Source organism: Aulonocara stuartgranti (genome assembly GCF_965226115.1).
Source record: "Aulonocara stuartgranti genome assembly, chromosome: 15".
NCBI classification, from domain to species: Eukaryota; Metazoa; Chordata; class Actinopteri; order Cichliformes; family Cichlidae; genus Aulonocara; species Aulonocara stuartgranti.
This window is the reverse complement of record NC_138951.1, coordinates 4702268-4725598: the sequence shown is the minus strand read 5'-3', so window position 1 is coordinate 4725598 and position 23331 is coordinate 4702268. Positions and strand designations below refer to the sequence as shown.

General features: G+C 41.4%; 1 protein-coding gene across 5 annotated transcripts in view; it reads left to right on the top strand.

Annotated features, from left to right (window-relative positions):
• pak5 (p21 protein (Cdc42/Rac)-activated kinase 5) overlaps positions 1-20317 on the top strand; it is a 94205-nt gene extending 73888 nt beyond the window's left edge. For all 5 annotated transcript variants that reach the window (XM_082506545.1, XM_082506544.1, XM_082506547.1 and 2 more), the window contains 9 exons: positions 5246-6085; positions 9990-10199; positions 10452-10593; positions 10913-11067; positions 12044-12177; positions 15873-15999; positions 16474-16599; positions 16723-16857; positions 18437-20317. In XM_082506545.1, the coding sequence (XP_082362671.1) occupies positions 5246-6085; positions 9990-10199; positions 10452-10593; positions 10913-11067; positions 12044-12177; positions 15873-15999; positions 16474-16599; positions 16723-16857; positions 18437-18592 (2025 nt within the window). In that variant the 3' untranslated portion in view covers positions 18593-20317. The remainder of the gene's footprint in view (positions 1-5245; positions 6086-9989; positions 10200-10451; positions 10594-10912; positions 11068-12043; positions 12178-15872; positions 16000-16473; positions 16600-16722; positions 16858-18436) is intronic.
• Positions 20318-23331: the final 3014 nt, after the last annotated feature.

Here is a 23331-nt window from a genome sequence, read left to right as displayed (position 1 = left end):
GTTACTAGAAGCGTGTTGAAAAATGCATTATTTGTTCCCATTTCTTTTGCTGAATGTGTGGAAAAATGCCAAAAATAACACAGTTTGACAGACACAAAATATTATTTTTGCAAAATTTACAGAATTATGAATGCAGAAAAGCGCCGTCAGACTTTGATTTACTATGATGTAAAGCATCGTATTGGCAGTGTCCTCGTTTTTCAGCATGACAGTGATCCCAAACACACTACCAATACAGTAAAATAGATAGAAAACTACAGAATGGAGCGCTAACAGTCATGGATTGGCCTGCCCAGAGCTCAACATTATTGAAGCAGTGTGGGATCATTTTGGCAGAACAGAACAAAAGTCAGCCAACATCCAAACAAGAGGTTTAAATGCCTGGAGAACTATTCCTGAAGACTACTTAAAGAAATGACAAGAAAGCTGCCTAAGAGAGTTCAGCTGTGTTGAAGAATAAAGGTGGTCACACCAAATATTGACTTTCAAGTTAAAATTGTACAAACTCAGTTTTTCCCTGATGTTTGCACATGTTTGCACCTATTTCCCATTTTCCTTGCTAAATCTAAAGAAAGAGGGGTGGCTTCGTTTTTTTCCTGTATTGGTGTGATTGGTGTGTACACAGCTTTACTTGATAGAACTTTTGTGGTCTTGTTTTTTGTTTTTCAGCATGCCTTGTCACAAATAACAAAATCTCCTTTCCAGTGCCAAAGTAAAATTTAATTGAGCATACCAGTGTGAATAGTCCAAAAAACAGGAGCTTTACCTTAACTGATTAGTTACTTAACAGCTTAACTTATCTGGTTATGCAGCATTTTTAAAAGCCAGAAATAAAACAGCAGTGCAGAGGAAACAGAGGCACAGAGCCGCTGCTCCTTCTTCGGACTCTCGGTTGTCCCGGGACTCGGCTGGCCAGTGAAGCGCAACTTCCAAACCAGGGTTCTAGCTAGGAGTCACGGGAAGGGCAAGCTCATTAATTATCTCTCCCTCTCTTCCTCCCTCCATCCTCCCATCACACCCTCCCTTCATTACCAGCAAGGTTAATCCCCCCCTTATCTCCCAATGAGGCTAATTTTTCATGACTCCCTTTCTCCCTCCCTTCCCTCATCTCTTCTCCATCCTTCCTTCTCCGTAATTCTTCCCCCTGTCTTTCCTTCTGTTGTTCAGTTCTTCCCTGCATCTTTGCATAGTTTGTTATTCAGCCACTCCCGCCCCCCACGTGTTTCCCGTTTCTTCTGCACACTTCCCTGTCTTCTCATTCCCACTGTATCGTTTTAAATTCGATCTCCTTTCCTTTTCATTTCCTTTAATTTTATTTCCCCTCGTCTCCTCGCTTTCCCCTCCGCTCTCTCCTGTGCTTACCTTGAACAGGCCGTGGCGAGTATCTATTACAGCTTATCACTAAAGGACAGGCCAACGCCGCACGCCGGTGAAATATGGCTGCTGTCACAGCCGCCGCGGAACACGACCGGCGCACAAGGCTCACAGAGCTGTGAGGACAGGGGGAGAAGAGGGGAGAGGAGGACTGGAGAAGGGGGTTATGGAAGCCCCTAATTCAAATTAATGGGAAGATTTCCAGGCCTGATGCCGACCGTTTGACAGTGATTTGGCACACAATTAACCTTGTCTCCCTCTCCCTTCTGCAACACCCCCCGGCCCCCGTCACCTCCTCGATTCCACTTGCCTCCTTTTCTCTCCGACTCCGTCCATCCCCTGTAACTGCCGCGCTCTTTGACACAGTCTTAGTGATTACGAAGCAAATTGAAATGCTGATGTTTTGTGATATCAGCTGACATCCCCTTACTGTCGCGTCCCAATTGAATTAGTTCTGAATCGCTGACGTCCACGCTGCATAACATGATGCGACTGCCTCATTTTAGATTGTGGCACGCCCTGTTCCACCACGACTTCTTAACACAGTTTAGAGGAAGTGTGAGAATAACTCTAATGAGCGTGACGGCAATTGCCGGGTAGCGGTTTTGTTGTCCGGTTTTAATGATGCAACCGCTTTATTTAGGAAAATCCAGCTCACCGACACGCAGAGCAGACCCGGCGTCATAGATTCACATTCAGCGACCTGTTTAAAAGGCCGTCCCTGCTGCAGCTCCAACCTTTCAGCTAGATTTTACTGACTGCTTTTATAGGCCGTTTCACCTTGGGTTCCAGTTCAAGGCACCAAACAGCCTATAGCTTTCAAGCAGAGGAGAACAACTGGAGTGTTACAGAGAAAGAGGGAGGTGTAGCAAGTAACAAAATGGAAAGGAGAGATGATGTGTGGAAAACCAGCCACAGTGAGAGGTAAAGGTTTGTGAAGAGAGCTTTCCTGTCTGGCCCTTCAGAGAGAGTACAAACCGTCAGTGTGTTTTGTCATTGTCGTTACCACAAACAGCTAAAATATCTTTAGTTTTTTTGCTCTGTCATACCTTTTTGCTTGCAACCCTGGTTATAAAGCCATCAGCGTTAAGGTGGGATGATATTAACTGTAGCTACCTTGCTACTTTAGATTCCCGCAGATGAATGGGAGGAGAGGAGGAGAGTGCGTTTGCAGTGACACTTTGCAGGTAGCTGAGCAAAGACGTGGAAGATCCCTGCGCCGGCACAATGTTGCTGACAGTCGGTGATTATCCCAGGATTTTTTTCCGAGACTCTGCCTCAGCACATGTGACATGAAGGAATCACAGCAGAGACAAGCATGGCAGTTGGGTGACAGACAGCAGGGCGTGAGCACTGTCTGAGGGTCTGAGAACGATGGCGATGTGACACTGTCGGGTCTCAGAGTGGGGCGCAACAGACATCTGCAGACAGGGGAAACGTCTAATAACGACACGCCAAAATAATGTCGTACACAAATCGCCATCTTATTTTTCTGTTCTCTAATCTTGAGTTATATGTCTGGGATTTCAAAGAGGTTGATATTTTGTATGTGCTCTGTTTTAGGTGTTTAAATGGTGATAATCGCCTTGATAGACATGAGCTTCAACTGGTTAATAGCAACTCGTTTTTATAGCAGAGTTGTTGTAGTTTTATGTTTTCTAATTAGTTTTTATTTTGCTTTTAATTCAGTTTAGTTTCAGTTACTTTCCAGAGTGGTTTTTAGTTTGTGTATTTGAAAATGCTTCGTGTTTTATTAGTTTCAGTGTTTAGTTTTAGCCATTTTTATTATTATTGTATGATGTGTATATGTCAGAGGCAAGATTTAGAAAGATCAGCACAGGTTTTACAATAAAAACACAAAAACCAGGTTGCCAGGTCTTTGGTTTGTTTTACATCAGCCTTCCTGTGTGGAGTTTGCATGTCCTCCCTATGCTTGCATGGGTTCTCTCCAGCTTCCTCTCATAGTCCAAAGGCATGCATGTTAGGTTACCTGGTGGTACAAAGTTGTCCACTGATGTGAATGTGAATGGTTGTGCAAGCTCTGCGATAGATTAGCAACCTGTACCTCTCCCCAATAAGAGCTGGGACAAGCTCCAGCCTGACAATGACGCTGAATTGGATGAAGAATGGATGTTTTGCATTATAATAATACCTATAATAATAGCTTTATTTGCTAGTTGCATACATACACGGGGTCTGGGTACATAGGAAATCTTATGTAGAGCTTAGAAACAAATATAAAACAATGTACTAAAATACAGTAAGAATTATAATATTAGTTCAAGTATAAGGAACGGTAATTTCCATATTGCACTTAAATGACTATAGTATAAAAATACTGCACGTCATTGGAATATATATAGATGGGGGTGGCGTTTGTGTGTATTTAGTTAGTCACTATTTTGTTTTTGCCATCAGACTTTCCTGTGGCAAGAAAGATGCCGTTGTGGAAGCGCGTGTGTGTGTGTGCGTGTGTGTGTTTGAGTTTGAGGCCAAAATGTCCCTCTGCTGCATCTCTGGTTGTAGTTAAAGCTTTTATAAAGCTGTTCCCTCTTGTACTGAAAATGTAAGGAGTCCAACTGCACAGTACTAACAGCAGCTTTACTGGGGACAAATTACATTGAATGTCTTTTTTAATGTGTTTTAATTAATTTAAGTACATTTTAAATTTTAGTAACACTAGAAACAAATGATCCAAATTTCGATGCGTTTAAATCTGCCTCACTTTGAAGCAATCAGCAAAGTTTTCACAGCAAAATATGTCAAATATTTTATTGTTTGTTGAAGTTATCGTTGCGCTTCATGCCACTGCCCCAGTGGGAACCAAACATCTGTCCCTTTGATTCTTATGACTTACTAAACAGCTAAAAGACTAGTTTTACCAGATGGAGGCCGTAATGCCAGGAAACACAGTCGGTAGATTTGTTTGATCATCACAAATGGCTCCAAAATAAATTATGTAAGAGCTGAATATTCACATAATCTCCTCAGCTCAGCCTCCTCTCAGCGCTACTCATGCATCATGTTTCTTTTTGTTCCAGCGCACTGTTTCCTCTATGTTTCAAGTGGTGGAGAGGCTGGTAGATAAAAAAGATGTGTGTGGATTTTCCCATCACTCTCACGACACTGTACAAACATGCACACGCACCGTGCACGCTCACAGATTGTAGTCCCGCTGCAGCACGTGTTGCCCATGACTCACGACACAGCCTTGTAAAGGGTTTAACACAAGGTAGGAGGGGATAAGCGGCCTCCCTGATGTTTAAGCTGCCTCTGCTTTGAAGCAGATGCGAGCCTGCGTGTTCATTCTCTCTTTCCCCCGTCCTCCTTGCTCCTTTTGGTTTGCGTGCGTGTGTAATCGTGTGTTGGTGTGCTAAACCAAACCTCACGACTATTAATGCATCCTGATCATCCCACTGAAATTGAAGCTGATGTGTTGCGAGGGAAACGGGGTAGGAATTAGCTCCCTCGATCCAACGCTGGTTGCCTTTTACCATCTGAGGTATCCCGACTTTTATCTTCATGCATTTTTAGCTCAATCCCAGCTCACAACAACTCGTGATTGTGTAGATCAGTGCCTGCTGTTCTCTAAAATCCAAATACCGACGTTCATTTAATGCAAGTGATGATTAATTTCATACTTGTTGCAAAGCCCTGATACACATGAATTGAAACTCTTGCCTGAAAATGTTTGAAGTTAACTGAAGTTGATGATGCAGGAATTTCAATTCATCTCATTCAGTTTTCAGACATGAATGATGAAGCTGAAAGTGAATGTACTGCAAGCCAAAGTATCAGGGTTATCGCCATCAAACTCTCAGACGCACAAGTCTCCTCTATGCTAAGTTTCATGTGTTTGCTTTGCTTGTAGACCATTGTTCGAGGGAACCGGCCACCCAAAGATGCATCCATTAACGGCCTGCTGGAGGAGTTCGACAACATTTCGGTAACACGTTCCAACTCCCTGCGTAAAGAGAGCCCGCCAGGCCCCCATCAGGCTGGAGGCATCTCCAAACCCTCGGGCAGTGGCCACCTCACTGCTCCAGAGGAGAACGGATTCAACCACTACTACTCCCGCTACTCGTGTGACCTGGACACGTCCAGCAGGGACTTTTCTCTGGACCCCGGCAAGCCAAGCTTCTCCATAGATGGGGATTGGGCACTTGGCAGGCACTATCGATTCACCAAGCAGAATGGCCACTCACACCCCATACGCAGCCCCTTTTACCCTGATGCCATGCCTCAGAAATCAGACTATGGCAAACTTCCACCTGACTATCACACCTATCTGGAGAGCAAAGGGCGGTCGGCGGATGAGGTGGCCTCTACGGTGGGTAGCGGAGTAGGTTCCAGCGGCTACTACCGGGCATCGGTGGGGGGTTCATCCAGCCAGGACTACCGGGACACATCAGTTGGCACACCGTCTCGTGCATCGCTACACAGCGAGCAGATTAACTACCCCGACAGTGAGTGGAGTTACGGCGGCATGAGGGACGAATATGAGAAGCGACCCAAGAGTTCCTACGTGACCCAGACCAGCCCCACGCCTGCCATCAGGCAGCGATCTCGGTCAGGCTCTGGGCTGCAGGAGCCAAATGTCCCCTATGCCGCCAGTGGGACTTTCAGGAGCCCGCCACAGGCCCACCCGTACAGCTCCTACACCTACCCTCGCCTTTCGGAGAGTCTCGCCAACTCACAGACTTTAACCAAGGTAACTAAAGCAAAATGGAAATGCCATGTTTCAACACACTATATCCTCCCAACAAGTCTGTACGAACGTATCAGAGAGAATTTTATACATGTACACTCATGTGACACACACTTTAACCTCCCAGTCACCTTTTCACATTATTTTCTTCTTCAGTGTTTCGAGTTCTCTCTGATCCTCAACCATCAGTTTTCTTTTTCTGCTCTTCCTGCCTGATAGATGGTTTCAGCTTTAATCTACTCTTCTCTGAAGGAGGAAGGTGATGTCACATAAAGAATTGCACCTCTGGCGTGTCCACTAGCTCTATACACAGTTCAATTAATGCTCAGACTGACCACTGACCAAAAAGCTCTGACTTACACAAATTAATAAATAGGAGCAAGTGTTCTTGGGGTTCAAATTTATACTGAAGCTTTGCACCACACAAACTGCAATCACTGCTAAATATAGCGTTTTAACAGAAACATAATTGGCACAAAGGTATAAAAATATACTATCATTGCAATTATTAAAAGGCTAAGAGAATTACAAATGCAAATATGCATAACGGTGGTCAAGACGAACTCAGCAGAAATTAAATATCTAATAGCAAAGCTTTAGAGCACAGGTGTCGAACTCCAGGCCTCGAGGGCCGGTGTCCTGCAGGTTTTAGATGTGTCCTTGATCCAACACAGCTGATTTAAATCGCTAAATGACCTCCTCAACATGTCTTGAAGTTCTCCAGAGGCCTGGTAATGAACTAATCATTTGTTTCAGGTGTGTTGACCCTGGGTGAGATCTAAAACCTGCAGGACAGGCCTGGAGTTTGACACCCCTGCTTTAGAGATTAGAAATGAGTACATCAGAGGGACAGCTCAGGTTGAGCAGTTTGGGGACAAAGTTAAAGCAGCAAGGCTGAGATGGTTTGGACATGAGGAGAGGAGGATATTAGACTTTTCAGAAGGAAAAGAGGAAGATCACGAAGAAGGTTAATGGATGTTGAACGGGGACGTTGCTGTGGCAACACCTTTCCTCAATTATTTCTTCTCTATTGACATCAAATAAGAGTCAATAAGCTGTTTGGAATTTGCACGAGAAGATTTGTCAAGTTTTTTATGGGCACAAGCCACATGCTCAACTCTGCTGCTCAACCCACAAATGAATTTTCCTTACAAATGCGGCACCATTTAAAGGTAACTAAACAGGCTTTTCAACAGTATAAGATTTATTACCATGAAACATTGTTACAACAAAGAAATAATCAATCAAACACTAATTTCCTTACTTTTTTGTGGAACGCATAGATGGGCTTTGATGTTAAGGATGCCCAGAAATATTTTTTTTTTGTTTTTGTGACATGGAAATGCTTTTTATATGACTGTATTACAGATTTTTAACTGAAAACATCTCACAAACAAAACACACAGAAAGCAGGTTTTTGCACGTTTGTAAAAGTTAGAAAAAAAACATGAATTTAAAGGAACCTATGTGATTGTTGGTAAAATCCCCCAGCAGTGTCACTCAGTAGATTGTATATTGTATTTGGGAACAGCTGCACTGTAAGTATGCCGGCTCTTGTGCAGCCCGTGTCGTGCTCCAGTGGAGCAGTGGGAGAGACGCCCAAGAGATTCCTCTGCACAGAAACTCCACTGACAAGAACAAACGAACCGTCCACGCGTTAGTGGCTGTGTAATGTAACCATATGCTTTCGGTTACTCGTAGTTTTTTTACACCAGAATTCTCAGTGCAAAGAACTCCGTGTGCTGCGGTGGAAGATAATAGATCAGGAAATATAGCAGAGGGCAAAAGGTGGGGTCAGACTTTTCACACAACACCTTTTACATCATTCTTCCAAAGCTCTCCGAGCATCATTAAACCCGCGAGTGCCGCTATCACAGTTCTGCACCATGCCTCCCTTCACACACAGCGAGCCGAGAGGGGAAACCGGGTTTGCTGATGTAGATCCCAGGGTGCCTTGATGAAAAACCATTTAACCCGCGTGTCTCGGTAAATAGCCACTCGAAGAAAAAGCAGCCACGGAGAATGCAAGAGCAGCAGGAAGGCGATGCAGGAGAAGGTCATTTTTCTTTCATGTTGTTTGTTTCACATTTCTGCCGCTGTTTGAGTTGTCACGCTTAAAGAGGCGCGCTTGCTTTTCTATTTAAAAAAAAAAAAGTAGAATAAGTAAAGAGTTGAAAGCCAATTTAGCCAAATTATACATGAAAGAATATGTTTGAGCATTTACAAACTTACTCTTTCATATCTCAAAGGCGTGACTATAATTGGACTTAATGTGATGGTGTTTTTAATATTTCTTGTTTGATTTTCACAGCAGTGGTTTAAAAAAAGGAAACAACAAAACAAGGAGTCATCTGGCAGCTGAAGAATCACTATTCTTCTTGGCTCACGGACCTTGGAACAAACCCACCTCCCTCTCTCTTTGCTCACTCTCTGCCTTTTCTTCTCTTTTCCTGGTTCAGCCCACTCACACCGCTGAAGTAAATCCTTTTTCCCTGCCGTTGTTGGAAGACGTTGGGGATGTAATAGTAGACAGCACAGAAACTTGGCCACACACAAAGATGCAAACGCACACACACACACACGCACGCTTCCTTTCTCTCTGCCGCCGTCTCTCTCTCTCTCTTCCTCACTGTTTTGTAGCGAGTGTGAGCTCAGTGCCGCAGCTCTCAGTGACAAATTGATGTTGCGGCACTTTCCCTTTCTGCAGCCTTAGCATAAAACTGGCCGAACGATGTTCCACCGCGGAATTCAATTTCACAGTTGAGTTAGGTTGTTGATTACCCTGCCAAACTCAGATTAATGCGCGTTTAACCAACATGGATCAGGAGACCCCTGGCTGACAGCCAGCGAGCGCTTGCTGGCCAACGATAGAGGGGCACGAGACGGGGGCCTCCCAGCAGCCACCCCCGCACCTGCCTCAGAGTGATTGATTAAAAGAGTTCACACCATGTAATTATACACCATCCCAACACATCAGGGCTCCTCCTCCTACCCTGTCTGTGCTTGTGGGTTTCAGTCTGTGTACGTGTGTGTGTGTCTCTTTGTGAAAGAAAGAGAAATAGCGATTAGGCGCAGAGAGAGTGACAAATAAAAGAAAGGAGGAAAGAGAGTTTTATTTATTATAGTCGGAGTCTCTTGAGGGGGAAAATCAGGCTGGCTGGAGATCATTTTAGAGAGGTGTGGCAAAGGTGATTTAGTTTAGTCTCTGCAGGGTGAAAGCAGATTCATCTTCTAAGTTAATTTTTGTTTTTTCTTTGCTGTAATCCACTTTAGATCACTCTGGGTAGTGTTGATGTTTGCTGTAGCACTTTAATCCCTCTCCTGGGGTTTAAATGACAGACTTTTGTCACGTAGATATGCCACTGACAGCTGTACAGTATCAGCCTGTCTCTACTTACGTCCTATTGTTAATGACCTGTGGCCAGTTTTCCTTAAAATGACAGGATCCATGTGACATAATATGATGACGAAGCTATTAGGTTATGAAACCATTCCAAGTGTGCGTATTTGTAGCCAATTGTGAGTCATGTAATGAAAGCTGAGTCATGTAAGCACTACTGCATTCTCACTAATACCCATGTGTACGCTGCAATACTACTTTGAAGGACAATCTTAAGGAAGAGCTGTGTCCCAGATCTGAGTCCACTGCAGGCTCTTGGTTGATGAATGGAGTAGCTGTGAAGCATTTTAGAGGGGGGTGGGGTGGTAAGGATAAGGTATGGTCCCTGTCCTGTGCACTAAATGTTCTCCGTTAGGTCTGTCCGGGAGTAATGTGCCTGCAGGTGTAGTGTATGACCGTGGATGTACAGGCTGACGTTTAACAGTAAAATTCTTCAGTATTCACTGCAGTAAAATGCTGACATCTGCGTGACACTAGACTTATATGTAATTTTCCTCGCTTTTCCAGGGCGACTATGAGCGTCCATCACGCGATGACAGTCCCCAGGTCGCAGGTGGTGACACGTACCCCCGAGGGCCTCTTAAGCTACCTCAGAGCCACACGAAGCCGCCTGGCTACCCCTCGGTGCACCTGCCGTACCCCCCGATCTTTCACCATTACAAACCCTCTCCTTACCATCATCCTCCCTCCCAGCCCAGTCCACCATATACCCCGCAGGTACAGTATGTTCGCTAACTTCACATATAAAAACTGCATCATAGTGATGATTCAGTTTGCTACAGATTGCAGATTATACTCTGTGACTTTGGTAAGTTAGCTGAGATCAACACTTCCTCCAGGTTTTTAACTGTAACCATCTTAAATCTCTAACTAAAGTAGCTCTTTCCCAAATTGATTCTTTAGAAAATAAAATCATTAGGTATATAAGCCATGTTATTTCTGTCTTTTTTTTATAACTTTTTCATCCAGGGGGCCTACTCACAGCCTTCATCACCTTACGTCCCCCCAGGGGCTTATCCGCCTCCTTCCTGGGGGTCAAGCTCTGACACGCAGCCCTCCAGAGTTTCCCATGAGCAGTTCAGAGCAGCACTTCAGCTGGTGGTCAACCCTGGTAACTTGAAATTAAAGGAACATTGAAATGACACACAAGCATGTGACAACTTGATAAATGGACGGAATGGACACTTTACCCAAATACACATACATTCATGCAACTTGTTGTTTTTCTACATCCAAGTGTTTCCTGTCTAACATTCAGAGTTTCATATAGCAGTATTTAGAGTCTGTAATGGCGTGAATAAACTGCAGCTTGAGTATCTAGCAGAGGCATGCAACTGCAACTTCTAGATGTTTTTTTTTTTTACATTTATATCTTTCTTTGTGTCTGATGTTGCATTAAAATGAGGCACGATGTTTGTGTTCTCCTCCAGGCGACCCTCGGGAATACCTGGACAGCTTTATTAAGATTGGCGAGGGATCCACAGGTATTGTTTGCATCGCCACCGAGAAGCACAGCGGAAAGCAGGTGGCAGTGAAGAAGATGGACCTCAGAAAACAGCAGAGAAGAGAGCTGCTTTTTAACGAGGTATCAAACAACGATTACCTGAGAAACTGTCCTTAGCTCATACTATAATCCAAATAGTTCTGATGTCGTATGTTTGAGTGAATTAATCAGGTGGATTTAGATTGGGGCCATAATGACCACAGAACTAACATTTGTCACAGATTGTTGATAGCCTAAGCAAGCGACAGTCGTGAAACTGTTTTAATTAGCATAATAAAAATGCCACTTTATGCTAATTAATGAAACAAACAGCAAGAGTTCAGTTTGCCCTTATTTCCCTAACATCCATCCACAGCAATTAAACCACTAACACATTTTTTTTTGCATCTGTAATGACATTTATTGACTAAACTGAAGACGTGTTTACGCCGAAAACCTTAAGCAAGAAATGTATTCGTGACTGCTCACATTCATGATGTCCTGACAAGCTAAAAAATGAGCTGCATTTCATTTGCCCAGGAAAAAAAAAAGTCTAATGTATTTAAATGTGAACTGAGCGACGCTCGGATTGCATTTCTGCCCTGATTCTTTTGTATTTTGGTCTCTGTTTAGTGTGCATGAGTGGGAGAGAGAATGCATGTATGTAAGCATGAGTGCGAGTTGTGGAGCAGCGGGTGTTCAGCGGGAAAGTAATTTGTTTCGTGTAATCCTATTAATTTGAATGTAATCCTTTTATGATTAAGCCTCCAGAACATGTTCATATTAGACAAAGGGGAAGTTGAATTAATATTGAAAAAATGAAATTACATGAATAGATTCAATAAACCACTGGAATTGTAGATAATTTTTTGTAGCATATTTTAGCATACATTCTTAAATATGGTATTGAATTGAGGAATTTCAGAGAGAAACCTTTTTGAGGCTCAAAGCATGATTTTTATTTCATATTAACAGTGTAGTAACAAAGTATAGCAGCATAATAACAGTGACAGAGCCAGTGTACTACAGTGTCATTAGTAACGATACATACATATATATTTCTCTGTCTGTGTTTTAGGTGGTGATCATGAGGGACTACCATCATGAAAATGTTGTGGACATGTACAACAGTTACCTGGTGGGAGACGAGCTTTGGGTCGTCATGGAGTTCCTGGAGGGAGGGGCACTCACTGACATTGTGACTCACACCAGGTAACTGCTCAATGCACAAATGCTGAGGTAAACCATCAAGCTGTGTGATGCGGAGCTTGGAGGATGTAAGCTGTTGTTAGGGTTATAAAATTATAAAATATAAATTATAAAAGGACATTTTGAAAAACAGGATAATTATTTTGCTCAAGTAGTTAATAGACGTCAAACTCAACAACCAGGTGAGCAGCATGTAAAGGTCCTGAGGCACGTTTTAACTTTTAAGTGATTAGTAAGATATTCCCTAAAAATGAATCACGGATTCAGCATTGCAAGAACCAGGTAAAAATTAACGTGTTACATCTCGTTTAAAGTTATTGTCCAGTCGAACACAGGCTTTTTAAACCTTTATTTTACCATGAAGGCTCATTGACACCATACTCTACTTAGGAAGAGAGACCTTGGCATTGAAGCAGGAATACAAGCTGCTAATACAGAGTCTATCAAAAGGAATCATCTGATTTCACAGCATCGTTCACTGGTAAAGATCAGAACACGTATTATAAGAAAGAACGGATTCACGAGTTTCACATGGCTGCTGGCGGCTGCAGTGACTCCAGACATGCTCACAATAATGTGTGAGATGAGTTTGACTATCATATGGAGATGCGACCAGAGAAGGACACATTTAACTTTTGAACATTGTGAGTTGTATATGTAAAAGTTTATCTTCAGCCATGTATTTTAAAATGTCCCGTAAGTTTTTATGTCTATTACTTTAAAAAATCTAGCTTTTTGAAATTGGATGATTCGTTTTGATACACCCTGCATACTAAATGAAACATAAAGTGCAGCATATTTATTTACACATTGTTCAGCTGGTCATTAATGCAAATATCTAATCAGCAACTCGATGCATTTAGGCATGTACACGTGGTTTCGCACAGTTGTTGTCAGATGGGCTGACAACAACAACCAGAAACTTGTGATTTACTGGTTCACACACAAACATCTCTACATTTTACAGAAATTGGTTGAAAAAAAAATCTATTGAGTCCTACTTCAAGCAAGCGCCTTGTCAAACAGAGCACCTCTGGGATGTGGTGGAACCATATAATTGCTTAGTAAGAAAATGCATGTTCTGCAGATGTGTAAAATAAATAAAAACACTGCAGAGACAATCAGCTTCCTTCTCTATTGTTACCTAAGTTTCAAAGGACCTTATAGACAGACTTTGCTCCCTTCTAACAGAGCCAAGTTTACCTGTTTTTTATATGATGTCCATCCTCTCATCCAAGAAAACTAGCGTCATTCAAAAATGTGAAATCATCTTTATTTTTAATTATTTTATTTTTCAGTTCAATGGCTGTTTTCAGACTGTCTGAAAGAGTTAAAGTATCAGATTTTGAAGCATTATGTAATACTTTTATATAAAAGAAGAAATCAGGCCACAGCTTTGTGTGTGTCATTTGTGTTCGTTTTGACTGGTGAGATTGACGGAGAGAGAATCCACATGGGAGGGAAAAAGGTTTATGTCACCTTTTAAAGGGCGTGTTGTTCAGATGATGTTGCTGACATCAAATGGATTTTAATATAACTTAGCAAGCACTGGTGCGCAGTCGAAATTCAATTTTTTTTATTTTATTTGTTGCAGCTGACACGAACAGGTGAATAATTTTGCAAGGCGCAGAGGAAGGACCGGCTGAGACGATACGATGCTCCGATAGTTTCAGGATTATCGTTCTCCAACTTTTCCAAATGGTTTCTGTGTTACTGAGTTGCGTTTCTAAGCTGCTGCCTCATTGTTTTAAGCTTACTTTGTGCTTGGTGTTTAATTACAGTCATTTGCGCGGAGTGTCAGCATTAGCGCTGCGCGGTGTCGGATGCTAATAACACGCTTTGGCGAGGCTGAGCACCGCTGCTGCTGTGAAGTATTTTGAACAGTCTCCCACACAGATGTTTGCTCGTTTGTGTGCTCGGTGCATGCATGAGAGAAAGTTTCACCACGAGTGCTTTTAAAGGTACTCACGGAAAGCTCATAAAAGTGGATTTTAAACAGAATTTCTCTTTTTGATAAAGACTCACATACATTCACCCTGTAGGGTCAGTTGCTTTTTTTTTTTTTTTTACCTTTTATTAATATTATCAGAAAAAGTTTGGAATAAAACTTAATAGATGTCCTTATAAAATGTAGATTGATTAGTATGCAGGCATAAAATAAAATCAGTGAGAAAATACCGCAGAAGGGCTTGAGCGGTGTATTTTCTTCATCAGTAATTTCTGCCATATTTGTCCAGGTGAAAGCCTGCTGCTATTTCTGTTAGGCTTTTTGTTGTGGAAATAACTGCTGCCTGCCTCGCGTTGTGCAAGCCTCATCAGCTTGCTGGCAGCAAACACACAAACGCACACACGCTCTGAGATTTATGGACACATGCGCGCTCAATTCTAACTCACACAGGCAAGTCTGCAGCGGGAGGAGAATGGGGGGTCTGCAGAACTATTTCAGTCACGTTCAGATTTCAATTATACTTTTAAAGTTGGGTAATGATCTGCACTTCGAGGGGATTTTTATCTAGTGTAAATGCAAAAGCATATGGGTTTGTGTGTGCAGCTGTGTGTGTGTGAGTATGAATGCCTTAGTGTTTGTGTGTGCACCTTTTGTCTGTGTGTAGGTGCATGTGTAATTCTCCTCCCTTTGACAACCTTTACAGGCTCATTAAAGTTGTTTTTCACTTTGTGAAACAATTTTCTATTTCACTGATCCTGCCTCCATGAGTGTGTGTGTGTGTGTGTGTGTGTGTGTGTGTGTGTGTGTGTGTGTGTGTGTGTGTGAGAGAGAGCTCATTTGTTTGTGTGTGTATGGGAGCGTAAGAGGTGATTCATTTTCACGTACGCGTCTCCATCCCATTCACTCCGAGTTAGCCGGTTGTTTTTCCATTAGCAGAAAGCTCATTTATCTCTTGTGATTGTAAAAGCATACATGTGTAACAATAAAATATGCTGCAATCTGTAGAGTGTGATTATATATGTTTAATATTATGAGCGTATGTGTAGCCCAAAGGGTTGTTTCTCATAATGTAAGTTTGCAAGTAAGTGCCCCAATAGCGGGAACGTTACACTGTATGATAAAGAGAAGTGTGCAGAAGGGTTGCAAGCATGTAACATCATACTGCAATGCATATACAGTATATGTGCATCTGCATCCATCTGTATCCTTAGTTTGGGGTTTAAAACAAGCGCGCTTCTTTGTGCACATGTATTGTATGATTGCAGATTAGAGCGCACACAAATAAGCACACAGCACAGCCCGGCCAGCTGGGTCTAGAGACGTTAATGTTCAGTGGAGCTGTGAGTTTCTACATGAACTCAGTGAGACGCGCAGCATCGCCCCCTCTCTCCATATGGGACCCTCCTGCCTGCTCGTAGCTAGAAACGCTGCAGGCCACAGTGGGATATTTTCAAACTGGATTTCTACTCCATATCCTCTATAGGATGACTCTCAAGTCTTAAAGCCAGTCATTTTTGTAGCTCAAAGAATAAAAGTCAGTTTTATTTATGAATAAATGTTTTCTCGCAATGCACAGCACATGGAGAAAGCACAGGCGACAAAAATGAGCTTACTGGATAAAAACAGATAGCACATTTATTTAAAAGATAAACTACAAATTGTGGAAATAAACAGTTAGCTATGAAAATAAATCTAATCTGATTAAATAAAATATTTCTGACAGGCCGTGTGTGTGTGTGTCTCCTTACAGGATGAACGAGGAGCAGATTGCTACGGTGTGTCTGTCGGTGTTGAAGGCTCTGTCCTACCTGCACACACAGGGCGTCATCCACCGTGACATTAAGAGCGACTCCATTCTCCTGACTAGCGATGGCAGAGTAAGTGCACGTGCATATTTCTATTCATCCATGCTCCTCTTGGGATGCTATCAAATTAGTCACTGCTTAAACAGTAATCCACTAAACCCCAGGTAATAATAACCTAAGCTGCTATTCTTTTTCACTGGTCTCACACACACACACACACACACACACACACACAGTCATTCAACACTCACTGACCTCCATGGGTGCCTGTCCTGCCGCTTGTCAACAGCCAATGCCAGAAACTCATCATCATCCATTACCGCCGTGCCCTAGTAATTAAATCCTGCTTAATGCCTCCTAACGAGTTGATAAGACATGATTAACTGAAGCTTAATTAAGTGCTAATATATGGGATTAGTGTCTTCTGACAAAGCTCTTGATCACAAGAGGTCAGTGCACTTCTGAACTAATATATTCTATTCTGTATGCCCACCAACCTGCTTAGTAGAGACTGGAACCATGTACTGTATATGTGTGTGTTTACAGATCAAGCTATCAGATTTTGGCTTTTGTGCCCAAGTTTCCAAAGAGGTACCCAAGAGGAAGTCCCTCGTGGGCACACCCTACTGGATGGCACCAGAGGTTATCTCAAGATTACCTTACGGGACTGAGGTGAGGACACATGCACAGAAATAACATTATTCTACTGAGGAGTTCAGGAGCATTTCCCTGTATATGTTATGCATGTATGTTTACTGTCCTGGCTGAATAGACTGAATGTTTTTGCGTGTTCAGGTGGACATCTGGTCTTTAGGCATTATGGTGATTGAGATGGTGGATGGAGAGCCCCCTTACTTCAATGAGCCCCCTCTGCAGGCCATGAGAAGGATACGAGACAACCTGCCCCCACGGCTAAAGGAGTCCCATAAGGTAAGAAAAGTCGAAGGCGAGTTCTCAATAAGTAAACGGATCAGACTTTTGCCAACAGCAGAAGAAAATGTTCTTAGAGCTGTCAACTGTTTAGCTGTAAAAACGCATCTCTGTGTGACAGCTCACCAGTCACACCTCAGGTGCAGAGAAGTGCAAGGTAACATTTATGAACTTATATTACAAAAGTACTACAACTCTTTTATTTTTGAGACACATGGATCCTGTAAATATTCATATGAAGCTACGGGTATTTAATTAAATTAATAGGAAAGACTTCTACAAACAGCTGTAAGCAACAGACCAAAATTTCAGTTCATGTTAATGTGTTTTTTCTAACTCAGATTGCATTTATTGTGAGTATCATTACTCATTACATAACCTAAGACTGGTCTGTGTCTATGTATGAGTATGTAATAATGGATACACCAGAAATATGGCAGTTGTCATATCTGAACAAAATGGGAATTTCAGTAGTTTTAATCATAAACCAAAGTACTGAACTGTTAAGATTTTGGGTAGATCGTAGTGCTAATTCAAAGTAAAGTGAACACCAAAGCCATTACAATTCATTCTAATGGGGACAGAATTTGGTGAGCGGTTGCTGGAAATTGTTGGCAATTGCTAGTGTGAAATTAGCCACAAAGATGTAGTGCACCAAAAACCTCCTTGGCATTGCTTTGGTTTCTAGCAGATTGCTGTGGTTGCTTGTGCTTTGCATGGCAAGCGCTCCTCACCAAGTGGTGACGAAACTTTGAGAAGTGCAGTCGAAACTGGAAATGCGTTCGCCTTAAAATAAAAGTTTCCCTTTTTGAAAGGTGTTGATTGCAGTGGTACAACCTGTTCTCATGACAGTGCGTTGCAGGCTTTAATCTAATGACTCGTGTTGCTGTTTGTCCCTCGAAATGTCCTTAAAGACGGTTTTATATCAGTCGACACTCACGTGTACCAATTAAAAAACTCAATAATCTGCATTTGGAAGGTCGTGAACAAGTAAGTTGTGTTGCCTTTCAGGCGAGAGACCCAAGTTTGAGTCATACATGTCAATTCTTTTTACGCTTCATTTGTATAATATTCATGCATGTAATTCATCTAGCAGCTTTTAAAAACAAAAAGAAGCTCAGGAAGCTACCAAAATATCTTGGTTTCCATGGTGATGCCTCGCTGTTTTCTACAAAACGTACATGCTTCTGACACTATGTTTCCTATTGAAGTACATTACTAAAATGTTCATGTTCCCATGAACACAAAAAAAACAGGAGACCACAGGAATACCAACAAATACAAGGTTGTTTTTTTTGTGTCACAGCCTCTTTGTGATGACAGCAACGTCTGGCAAAAACACGACAACCAATCAGGGAAGACACATTTCCCACTAGCAATTGGAGGTTGCCGGTGGTTGCTGACTGGTCTAAAGTCATGTGTGACTGACCTAAATGTTCCCAAAGTTGATGAAGAGATCGACATCTGTGTTGTCACTAAAAGTGTGTGTGTGTGTGTTAATTTTACTGCTGTTTTTTTGGCTATGTTATACTCAAACCTAGCTAAGCAGATGAATTCAAACATTTGCTCACATCTCCAGGTGTCAACCGTGTTACGCTCCTTCCTGGACCTGATGCTGGTGAGGGAACCGTCCCAGAGAGCCACAGCGCAGGAGCTCCTCCAGCACCCCTTCCTAAAGCTCTCGGGACCCCCTTCCTGTATCGTTCCCCTCATGAGACACTACCGCCATCGCTGACCTGCTGACTCAAACCCCAGCCCTCTCCTCCACTAAAAACATTCACATAAACACACTACCAGGGTGGCACTGCCCTCACCCAGCCAAAACACCCCACTGCTTGGTGGTGTGCCACCAACTTTCACACCTGTAACCGTGAAGTAGATTAGCTAGAGGAATATCTAAGACATACATTAATAAAAAAAATTAAAAAACACAAGACAAAGCAAAGAAGAAAAAAACTATTGAAACCATGAACTGGAGTAGAAGAGCGTAATGTGCCAGAGGAAACTCTAGACATCCAGTAAACTAAGCAGACTGCCTCGCCCTGCTGCAGTCTTCTTTCTTCCCAGACTGTAAGTCTTCAGCGCCATGTAGACTTGTTGTAGCCATCCAGAGCTTCTCAGAGGGGGTGTGACAACATGGAAGGACCCAAAGCGACCAGCGTGCTGCTCCAGACCCGAGCAGCAGAGGGCAGAACAATCAGTGTGAAGAGAGAGCGGGTTTTTGACTGGTCACGACTGTTTACCGCGTCGTCGGTTCATCATAAGGAGCGCAGGCTGCTGCTCAGAGACGAGCTCTCTCGCATCTCTTGTCACACACTAACAGTGAAAATGTATTTTAGAGAAACCTGTAAGTTTTTCTGTACAGTTTTGATAACTTGCAGTATTTTATCGTGTCGTAACCATTGTGATATGAGCGGTATTAAATAGAGTTTCTGCAGAGATCTTTCCTACTGTTTATAATCCAATTTTTGCTTAAAGATATAAGAGATATCCCAAATAAACCCACCTAAAACCTGTTACTAAAAAAAATACTAAATATATTTATTATCTTACATTTGTAGACAGAACTTCCATTAAATGTTGGGAAAAAAGGGTAATGTCAGAATTTTGTATGACATTTTCAAATATTTATTTATTTATTGGAACTGAAGGTATATTTTTTTGGTAGTGTGGCCTTCTTTTGTTTGGTTTTTCTTTTTGGGGTTTTTTTGTTAGGTTTTGACTTCAATTTCTAAGAGCGCATTTGGCAGACAGTCGGTTTATCATCCAAGCAATACCCCAGACCTGCTGTATTTATGAATCCATGACGCCCTGTATTTATGATACTGTAACAACATCATGCATTTAAATGTAGCACAGACTGAGTGGATTTGAGAAAGGAAAGAAAAAAAACTAGCTTCACGCAGACTTGTTTTTTTTTTTTATATTAGCAGTCTCACTGTGTTTCTTTCTTAATGCCAAAGAGGCGCCTGTCCAAGACGCCTCCCTACCGCACAGAGTTTAGGATGCTGATAAAAGGTTTTCTGCTCACATCCTCGCTGTCATCATCTCACTCCTTATCCCACCTCAGTCAGTCAGACACACACACTCGCTATCACCGGAGCTTTGCTGCCATTCTCATCTCTAGTTTGGACCAGGAGAACAGTGTTATCCCCTTCCCTGTTTTTACCCATCATTCACTGTGATATGTAAATATGACTGTGTGTACGTGAGCCTGTGCGTCTGCGTATGTCAAAGAGCAAAAGAGGTGGAGAGGTGTTTATCTCTACAGCATCTGAAAGTGTGTGTGTGCGTGTGTGTGTTTGTGCGTGCGCTGCTGGCTAAGCCTTGACAGTGAGTCAAGATTTGAATGAGTAAACACTTATCTGTGGTGTTGGCTTGTATAGTGATATTGCATGTTTGTTATCAGTGAAGCTGGTTTCAATTAAAAAAAAAAAAAAAACACCCATAAAAACATCAAGATGTGTTGCATGGATTTTTCCTTCATCACCTTATTATGCAGTCGTCTCTTCTTCTTTTGTTTTTTTAACAGCACACTGTCAGAATATCCTAAAGAGGTCTTTTCAATCATCAACAGTTTATTTTCTCTTTGTTGTTTTTGGGTTCTCATTTCCAACAATTTCACCTGTATTTCACCTCCGAACACAGAAGCAAAAAAAGACACATTCATGGATCAGTGTTGCCATAATATATTAGGTTATTTCTCTCTCTTCCCTCTAAGCCATTTCCCTCTGAAACACCATAATGGGATATTGATTTAGCTCGGACAGAGAATGGAGCTTCTTTCTCACAGGAAGATCGACAGTGGTCTAGTAAATAAAAACACAGCTACTGGGGCCACTGAGAGTATCAGTGAGGATGACACCAGCTTGTAGAGTCAATGTTTGAGTTAGTGGAAAACACTCATCTGTTCCAAACACAACTTTTGTGTGTGAGTGTGTGTTTGTTTGTTAGTTTTCTAAACAACCTTTGGGAGGTATTTGAAATAGTTTGTGTCTTTAAATGGAATGATTTGTAATGAAGCAATAAAAAACAGATTATCTAAATGTGTTTATATACCATAACAGGCCTGCCAAAGTTGTTAGACCACCTTTGGGCTAGTTCCTGCTGCTGTAGGGTCTCAAGGATTGACACACACACATGCAGCTCTTATTGGGATATTTTTGTTTTATGTTATGTTTTTTTTTAATATTATTAGAAGATTTAAAATCTTTTGATTCATTACTTAGAATTTTTTTAATAATATACTGAAAACAATAATGTACATGTATCTATCTTTGCAGCTCATAAAGGAGAGGCAGAGATTTGCACTGGTTTCTGTAATGTACTGTCCTCCCTGCATTCAGTGTTGTTGTAGGCTAATAAGGTCACGGCCTCGGGTGTAGTGCATGCAGGTTACCTGGTGTTGCTCACTGGACTGGATATGAACTAAACCCTTTTTAACAGCTATGATGCCATCTCCTTATGACGCCCGAACAAGTAAAACTAAAGGGATATGCCCAAATCAAGGAATTTTTTAGGCCTTTTTCACGCGTGAGACTTGTCTGTAGCTAATAAAAGCTGAAGAAAATCGCAGCTTGCCGACCTTCGACAGTAAAAGTCCAACTGGAAAACTTGGAATTTCCTCCAGAATAAAAGAAGACAGGCGGAAGATCGTGGCTGCAGTTTTTGAGAGTTTGTGAAGCTCAGCAACAGGTGAGTTTTCCTCAGTTGTTGTTAGCATGTAGCTTTGTAGCAGAATGAAGGCTGGATGCTAACTTTTTAGAAGCGTCAACAGCTAATTGAAAATATGTATGTCAAAGTAAAGCATTCCTATCTGTGTTAACAAGCACAGATATCCTGCTTTGTGTTACCCGTCATGTAGTGGTTGAATTTAAAAAGCTTATTCGAGGTTAAACAGGGTAAATTCTCTGTCTATGTGATGCTCTTTTGTACAGTATGTTAAGCTCAGGTTGCTAATGCTAACACTTAACGTAGCCGCACAATCATGGTACCTCTTTGTAGGCCTACGGGGGATTTAAGGTTAATGTTTTAATAAATGCATAAATAAATACATCCAAAAATCTATGATTTTTTTAAAAATTAAAAGTATATGCTTCGATTGCTATTTGTTACAATATGTGTCAACTTACTTTTTTCTAATGAGTAAGTTATTCTAACATGAAGATAAGTAAAACAATGTAATATAAAACAATGTAACAGATGTCTTGAGCTATACCTGGCTTCTTTATATTTTCCTTGAAAAATTAGAAATATTGAAATGAAAACATAAATGAACGTTCTTAGGTAGCTTTCTTTTGCTGTCCTTCAGCAGTCTTTAACAATAGTTCTCCAGGTTTCTTTTGTTCTGTTCTGTCAGGATGACCCCACACTGCTTCAGTAATGTCAGGGTGCAGTTCTCTAGAGAGGCCAGTCCATGACTGATATTGTTCCACTGTGTGTGTTTTTTATTCAGGTATGCTTTTACTGCACTGAATGAAAATGAAGCTATTGCCAGTAGCAGTCAGGTACAAAGACTGGACTGAATGGGATTAAAAAAGCAGCAAAAGCCCAAAGAAAACCTTTGAAAGATCTTCCTGCTATTGCTCAAGATCACTTTGATTATCAATTAAATCTACAGTGCTTAACAAAATTATTTGACAACCTATCATTAAAAAAACAACAACATTTTCCAAATCTAATCAGAAACTTTTCATATTATTTATTAGGCAAATAACAAACAAAATTCATATTTATACCCAAATTTGAGCTGGCACACTGAACTCCAGTATACCATTCAACCAATGGCATCTCCATCAAAAATGTTAATATACTTCACTATTTTTTTTCTTCATTTTTGTAAACCAACAATTTATAAATTCACAGATAACAACAATAATTGTATTTTGGCATATATATATATATATATATATATATATATATATATACACACACACACACACACATACACACACACGTGTATGTGGTGTGAAAATTGACTTTGAAAGTTCAGTAAGTTAAAACAATACATTTCAAATGTCAAAGGAGCTCACAAATTTTTAAGTTAATAACATTTTTGAGTGAAATTAAGCTGACACACAGCTTTATACTTTTAATAAATTTGAGGATTTAAGTTTCCAGTAGTTAGTCTGATTGAGAGGACATCTACTTTGATGAGTTACAACCGAGGATGATGTATAACATCCATGCCGCTGAAACAAATCGGTGTAGAAGACACAAATGTCCTATTTATTTTCAATTAAACAAAACCCAGTGTCAAAATCAATACCTCATCCCAGCAGCGTCTCCTCAGACGGGTGCATCAGTCAATTTTTCTCAGTCACCTTATTTCATTCATCCTTTTTTTGTCTTATTCACCAAAAGATAGGAAATAAAATAGTGATTTATTTTTTCATTAGAGCTGAAAGAATGAGACTTTGTGCTTTTAACACTGTAGTAGATAATAGTGGAAGTAGTTTGACAAAGGAGTAGACG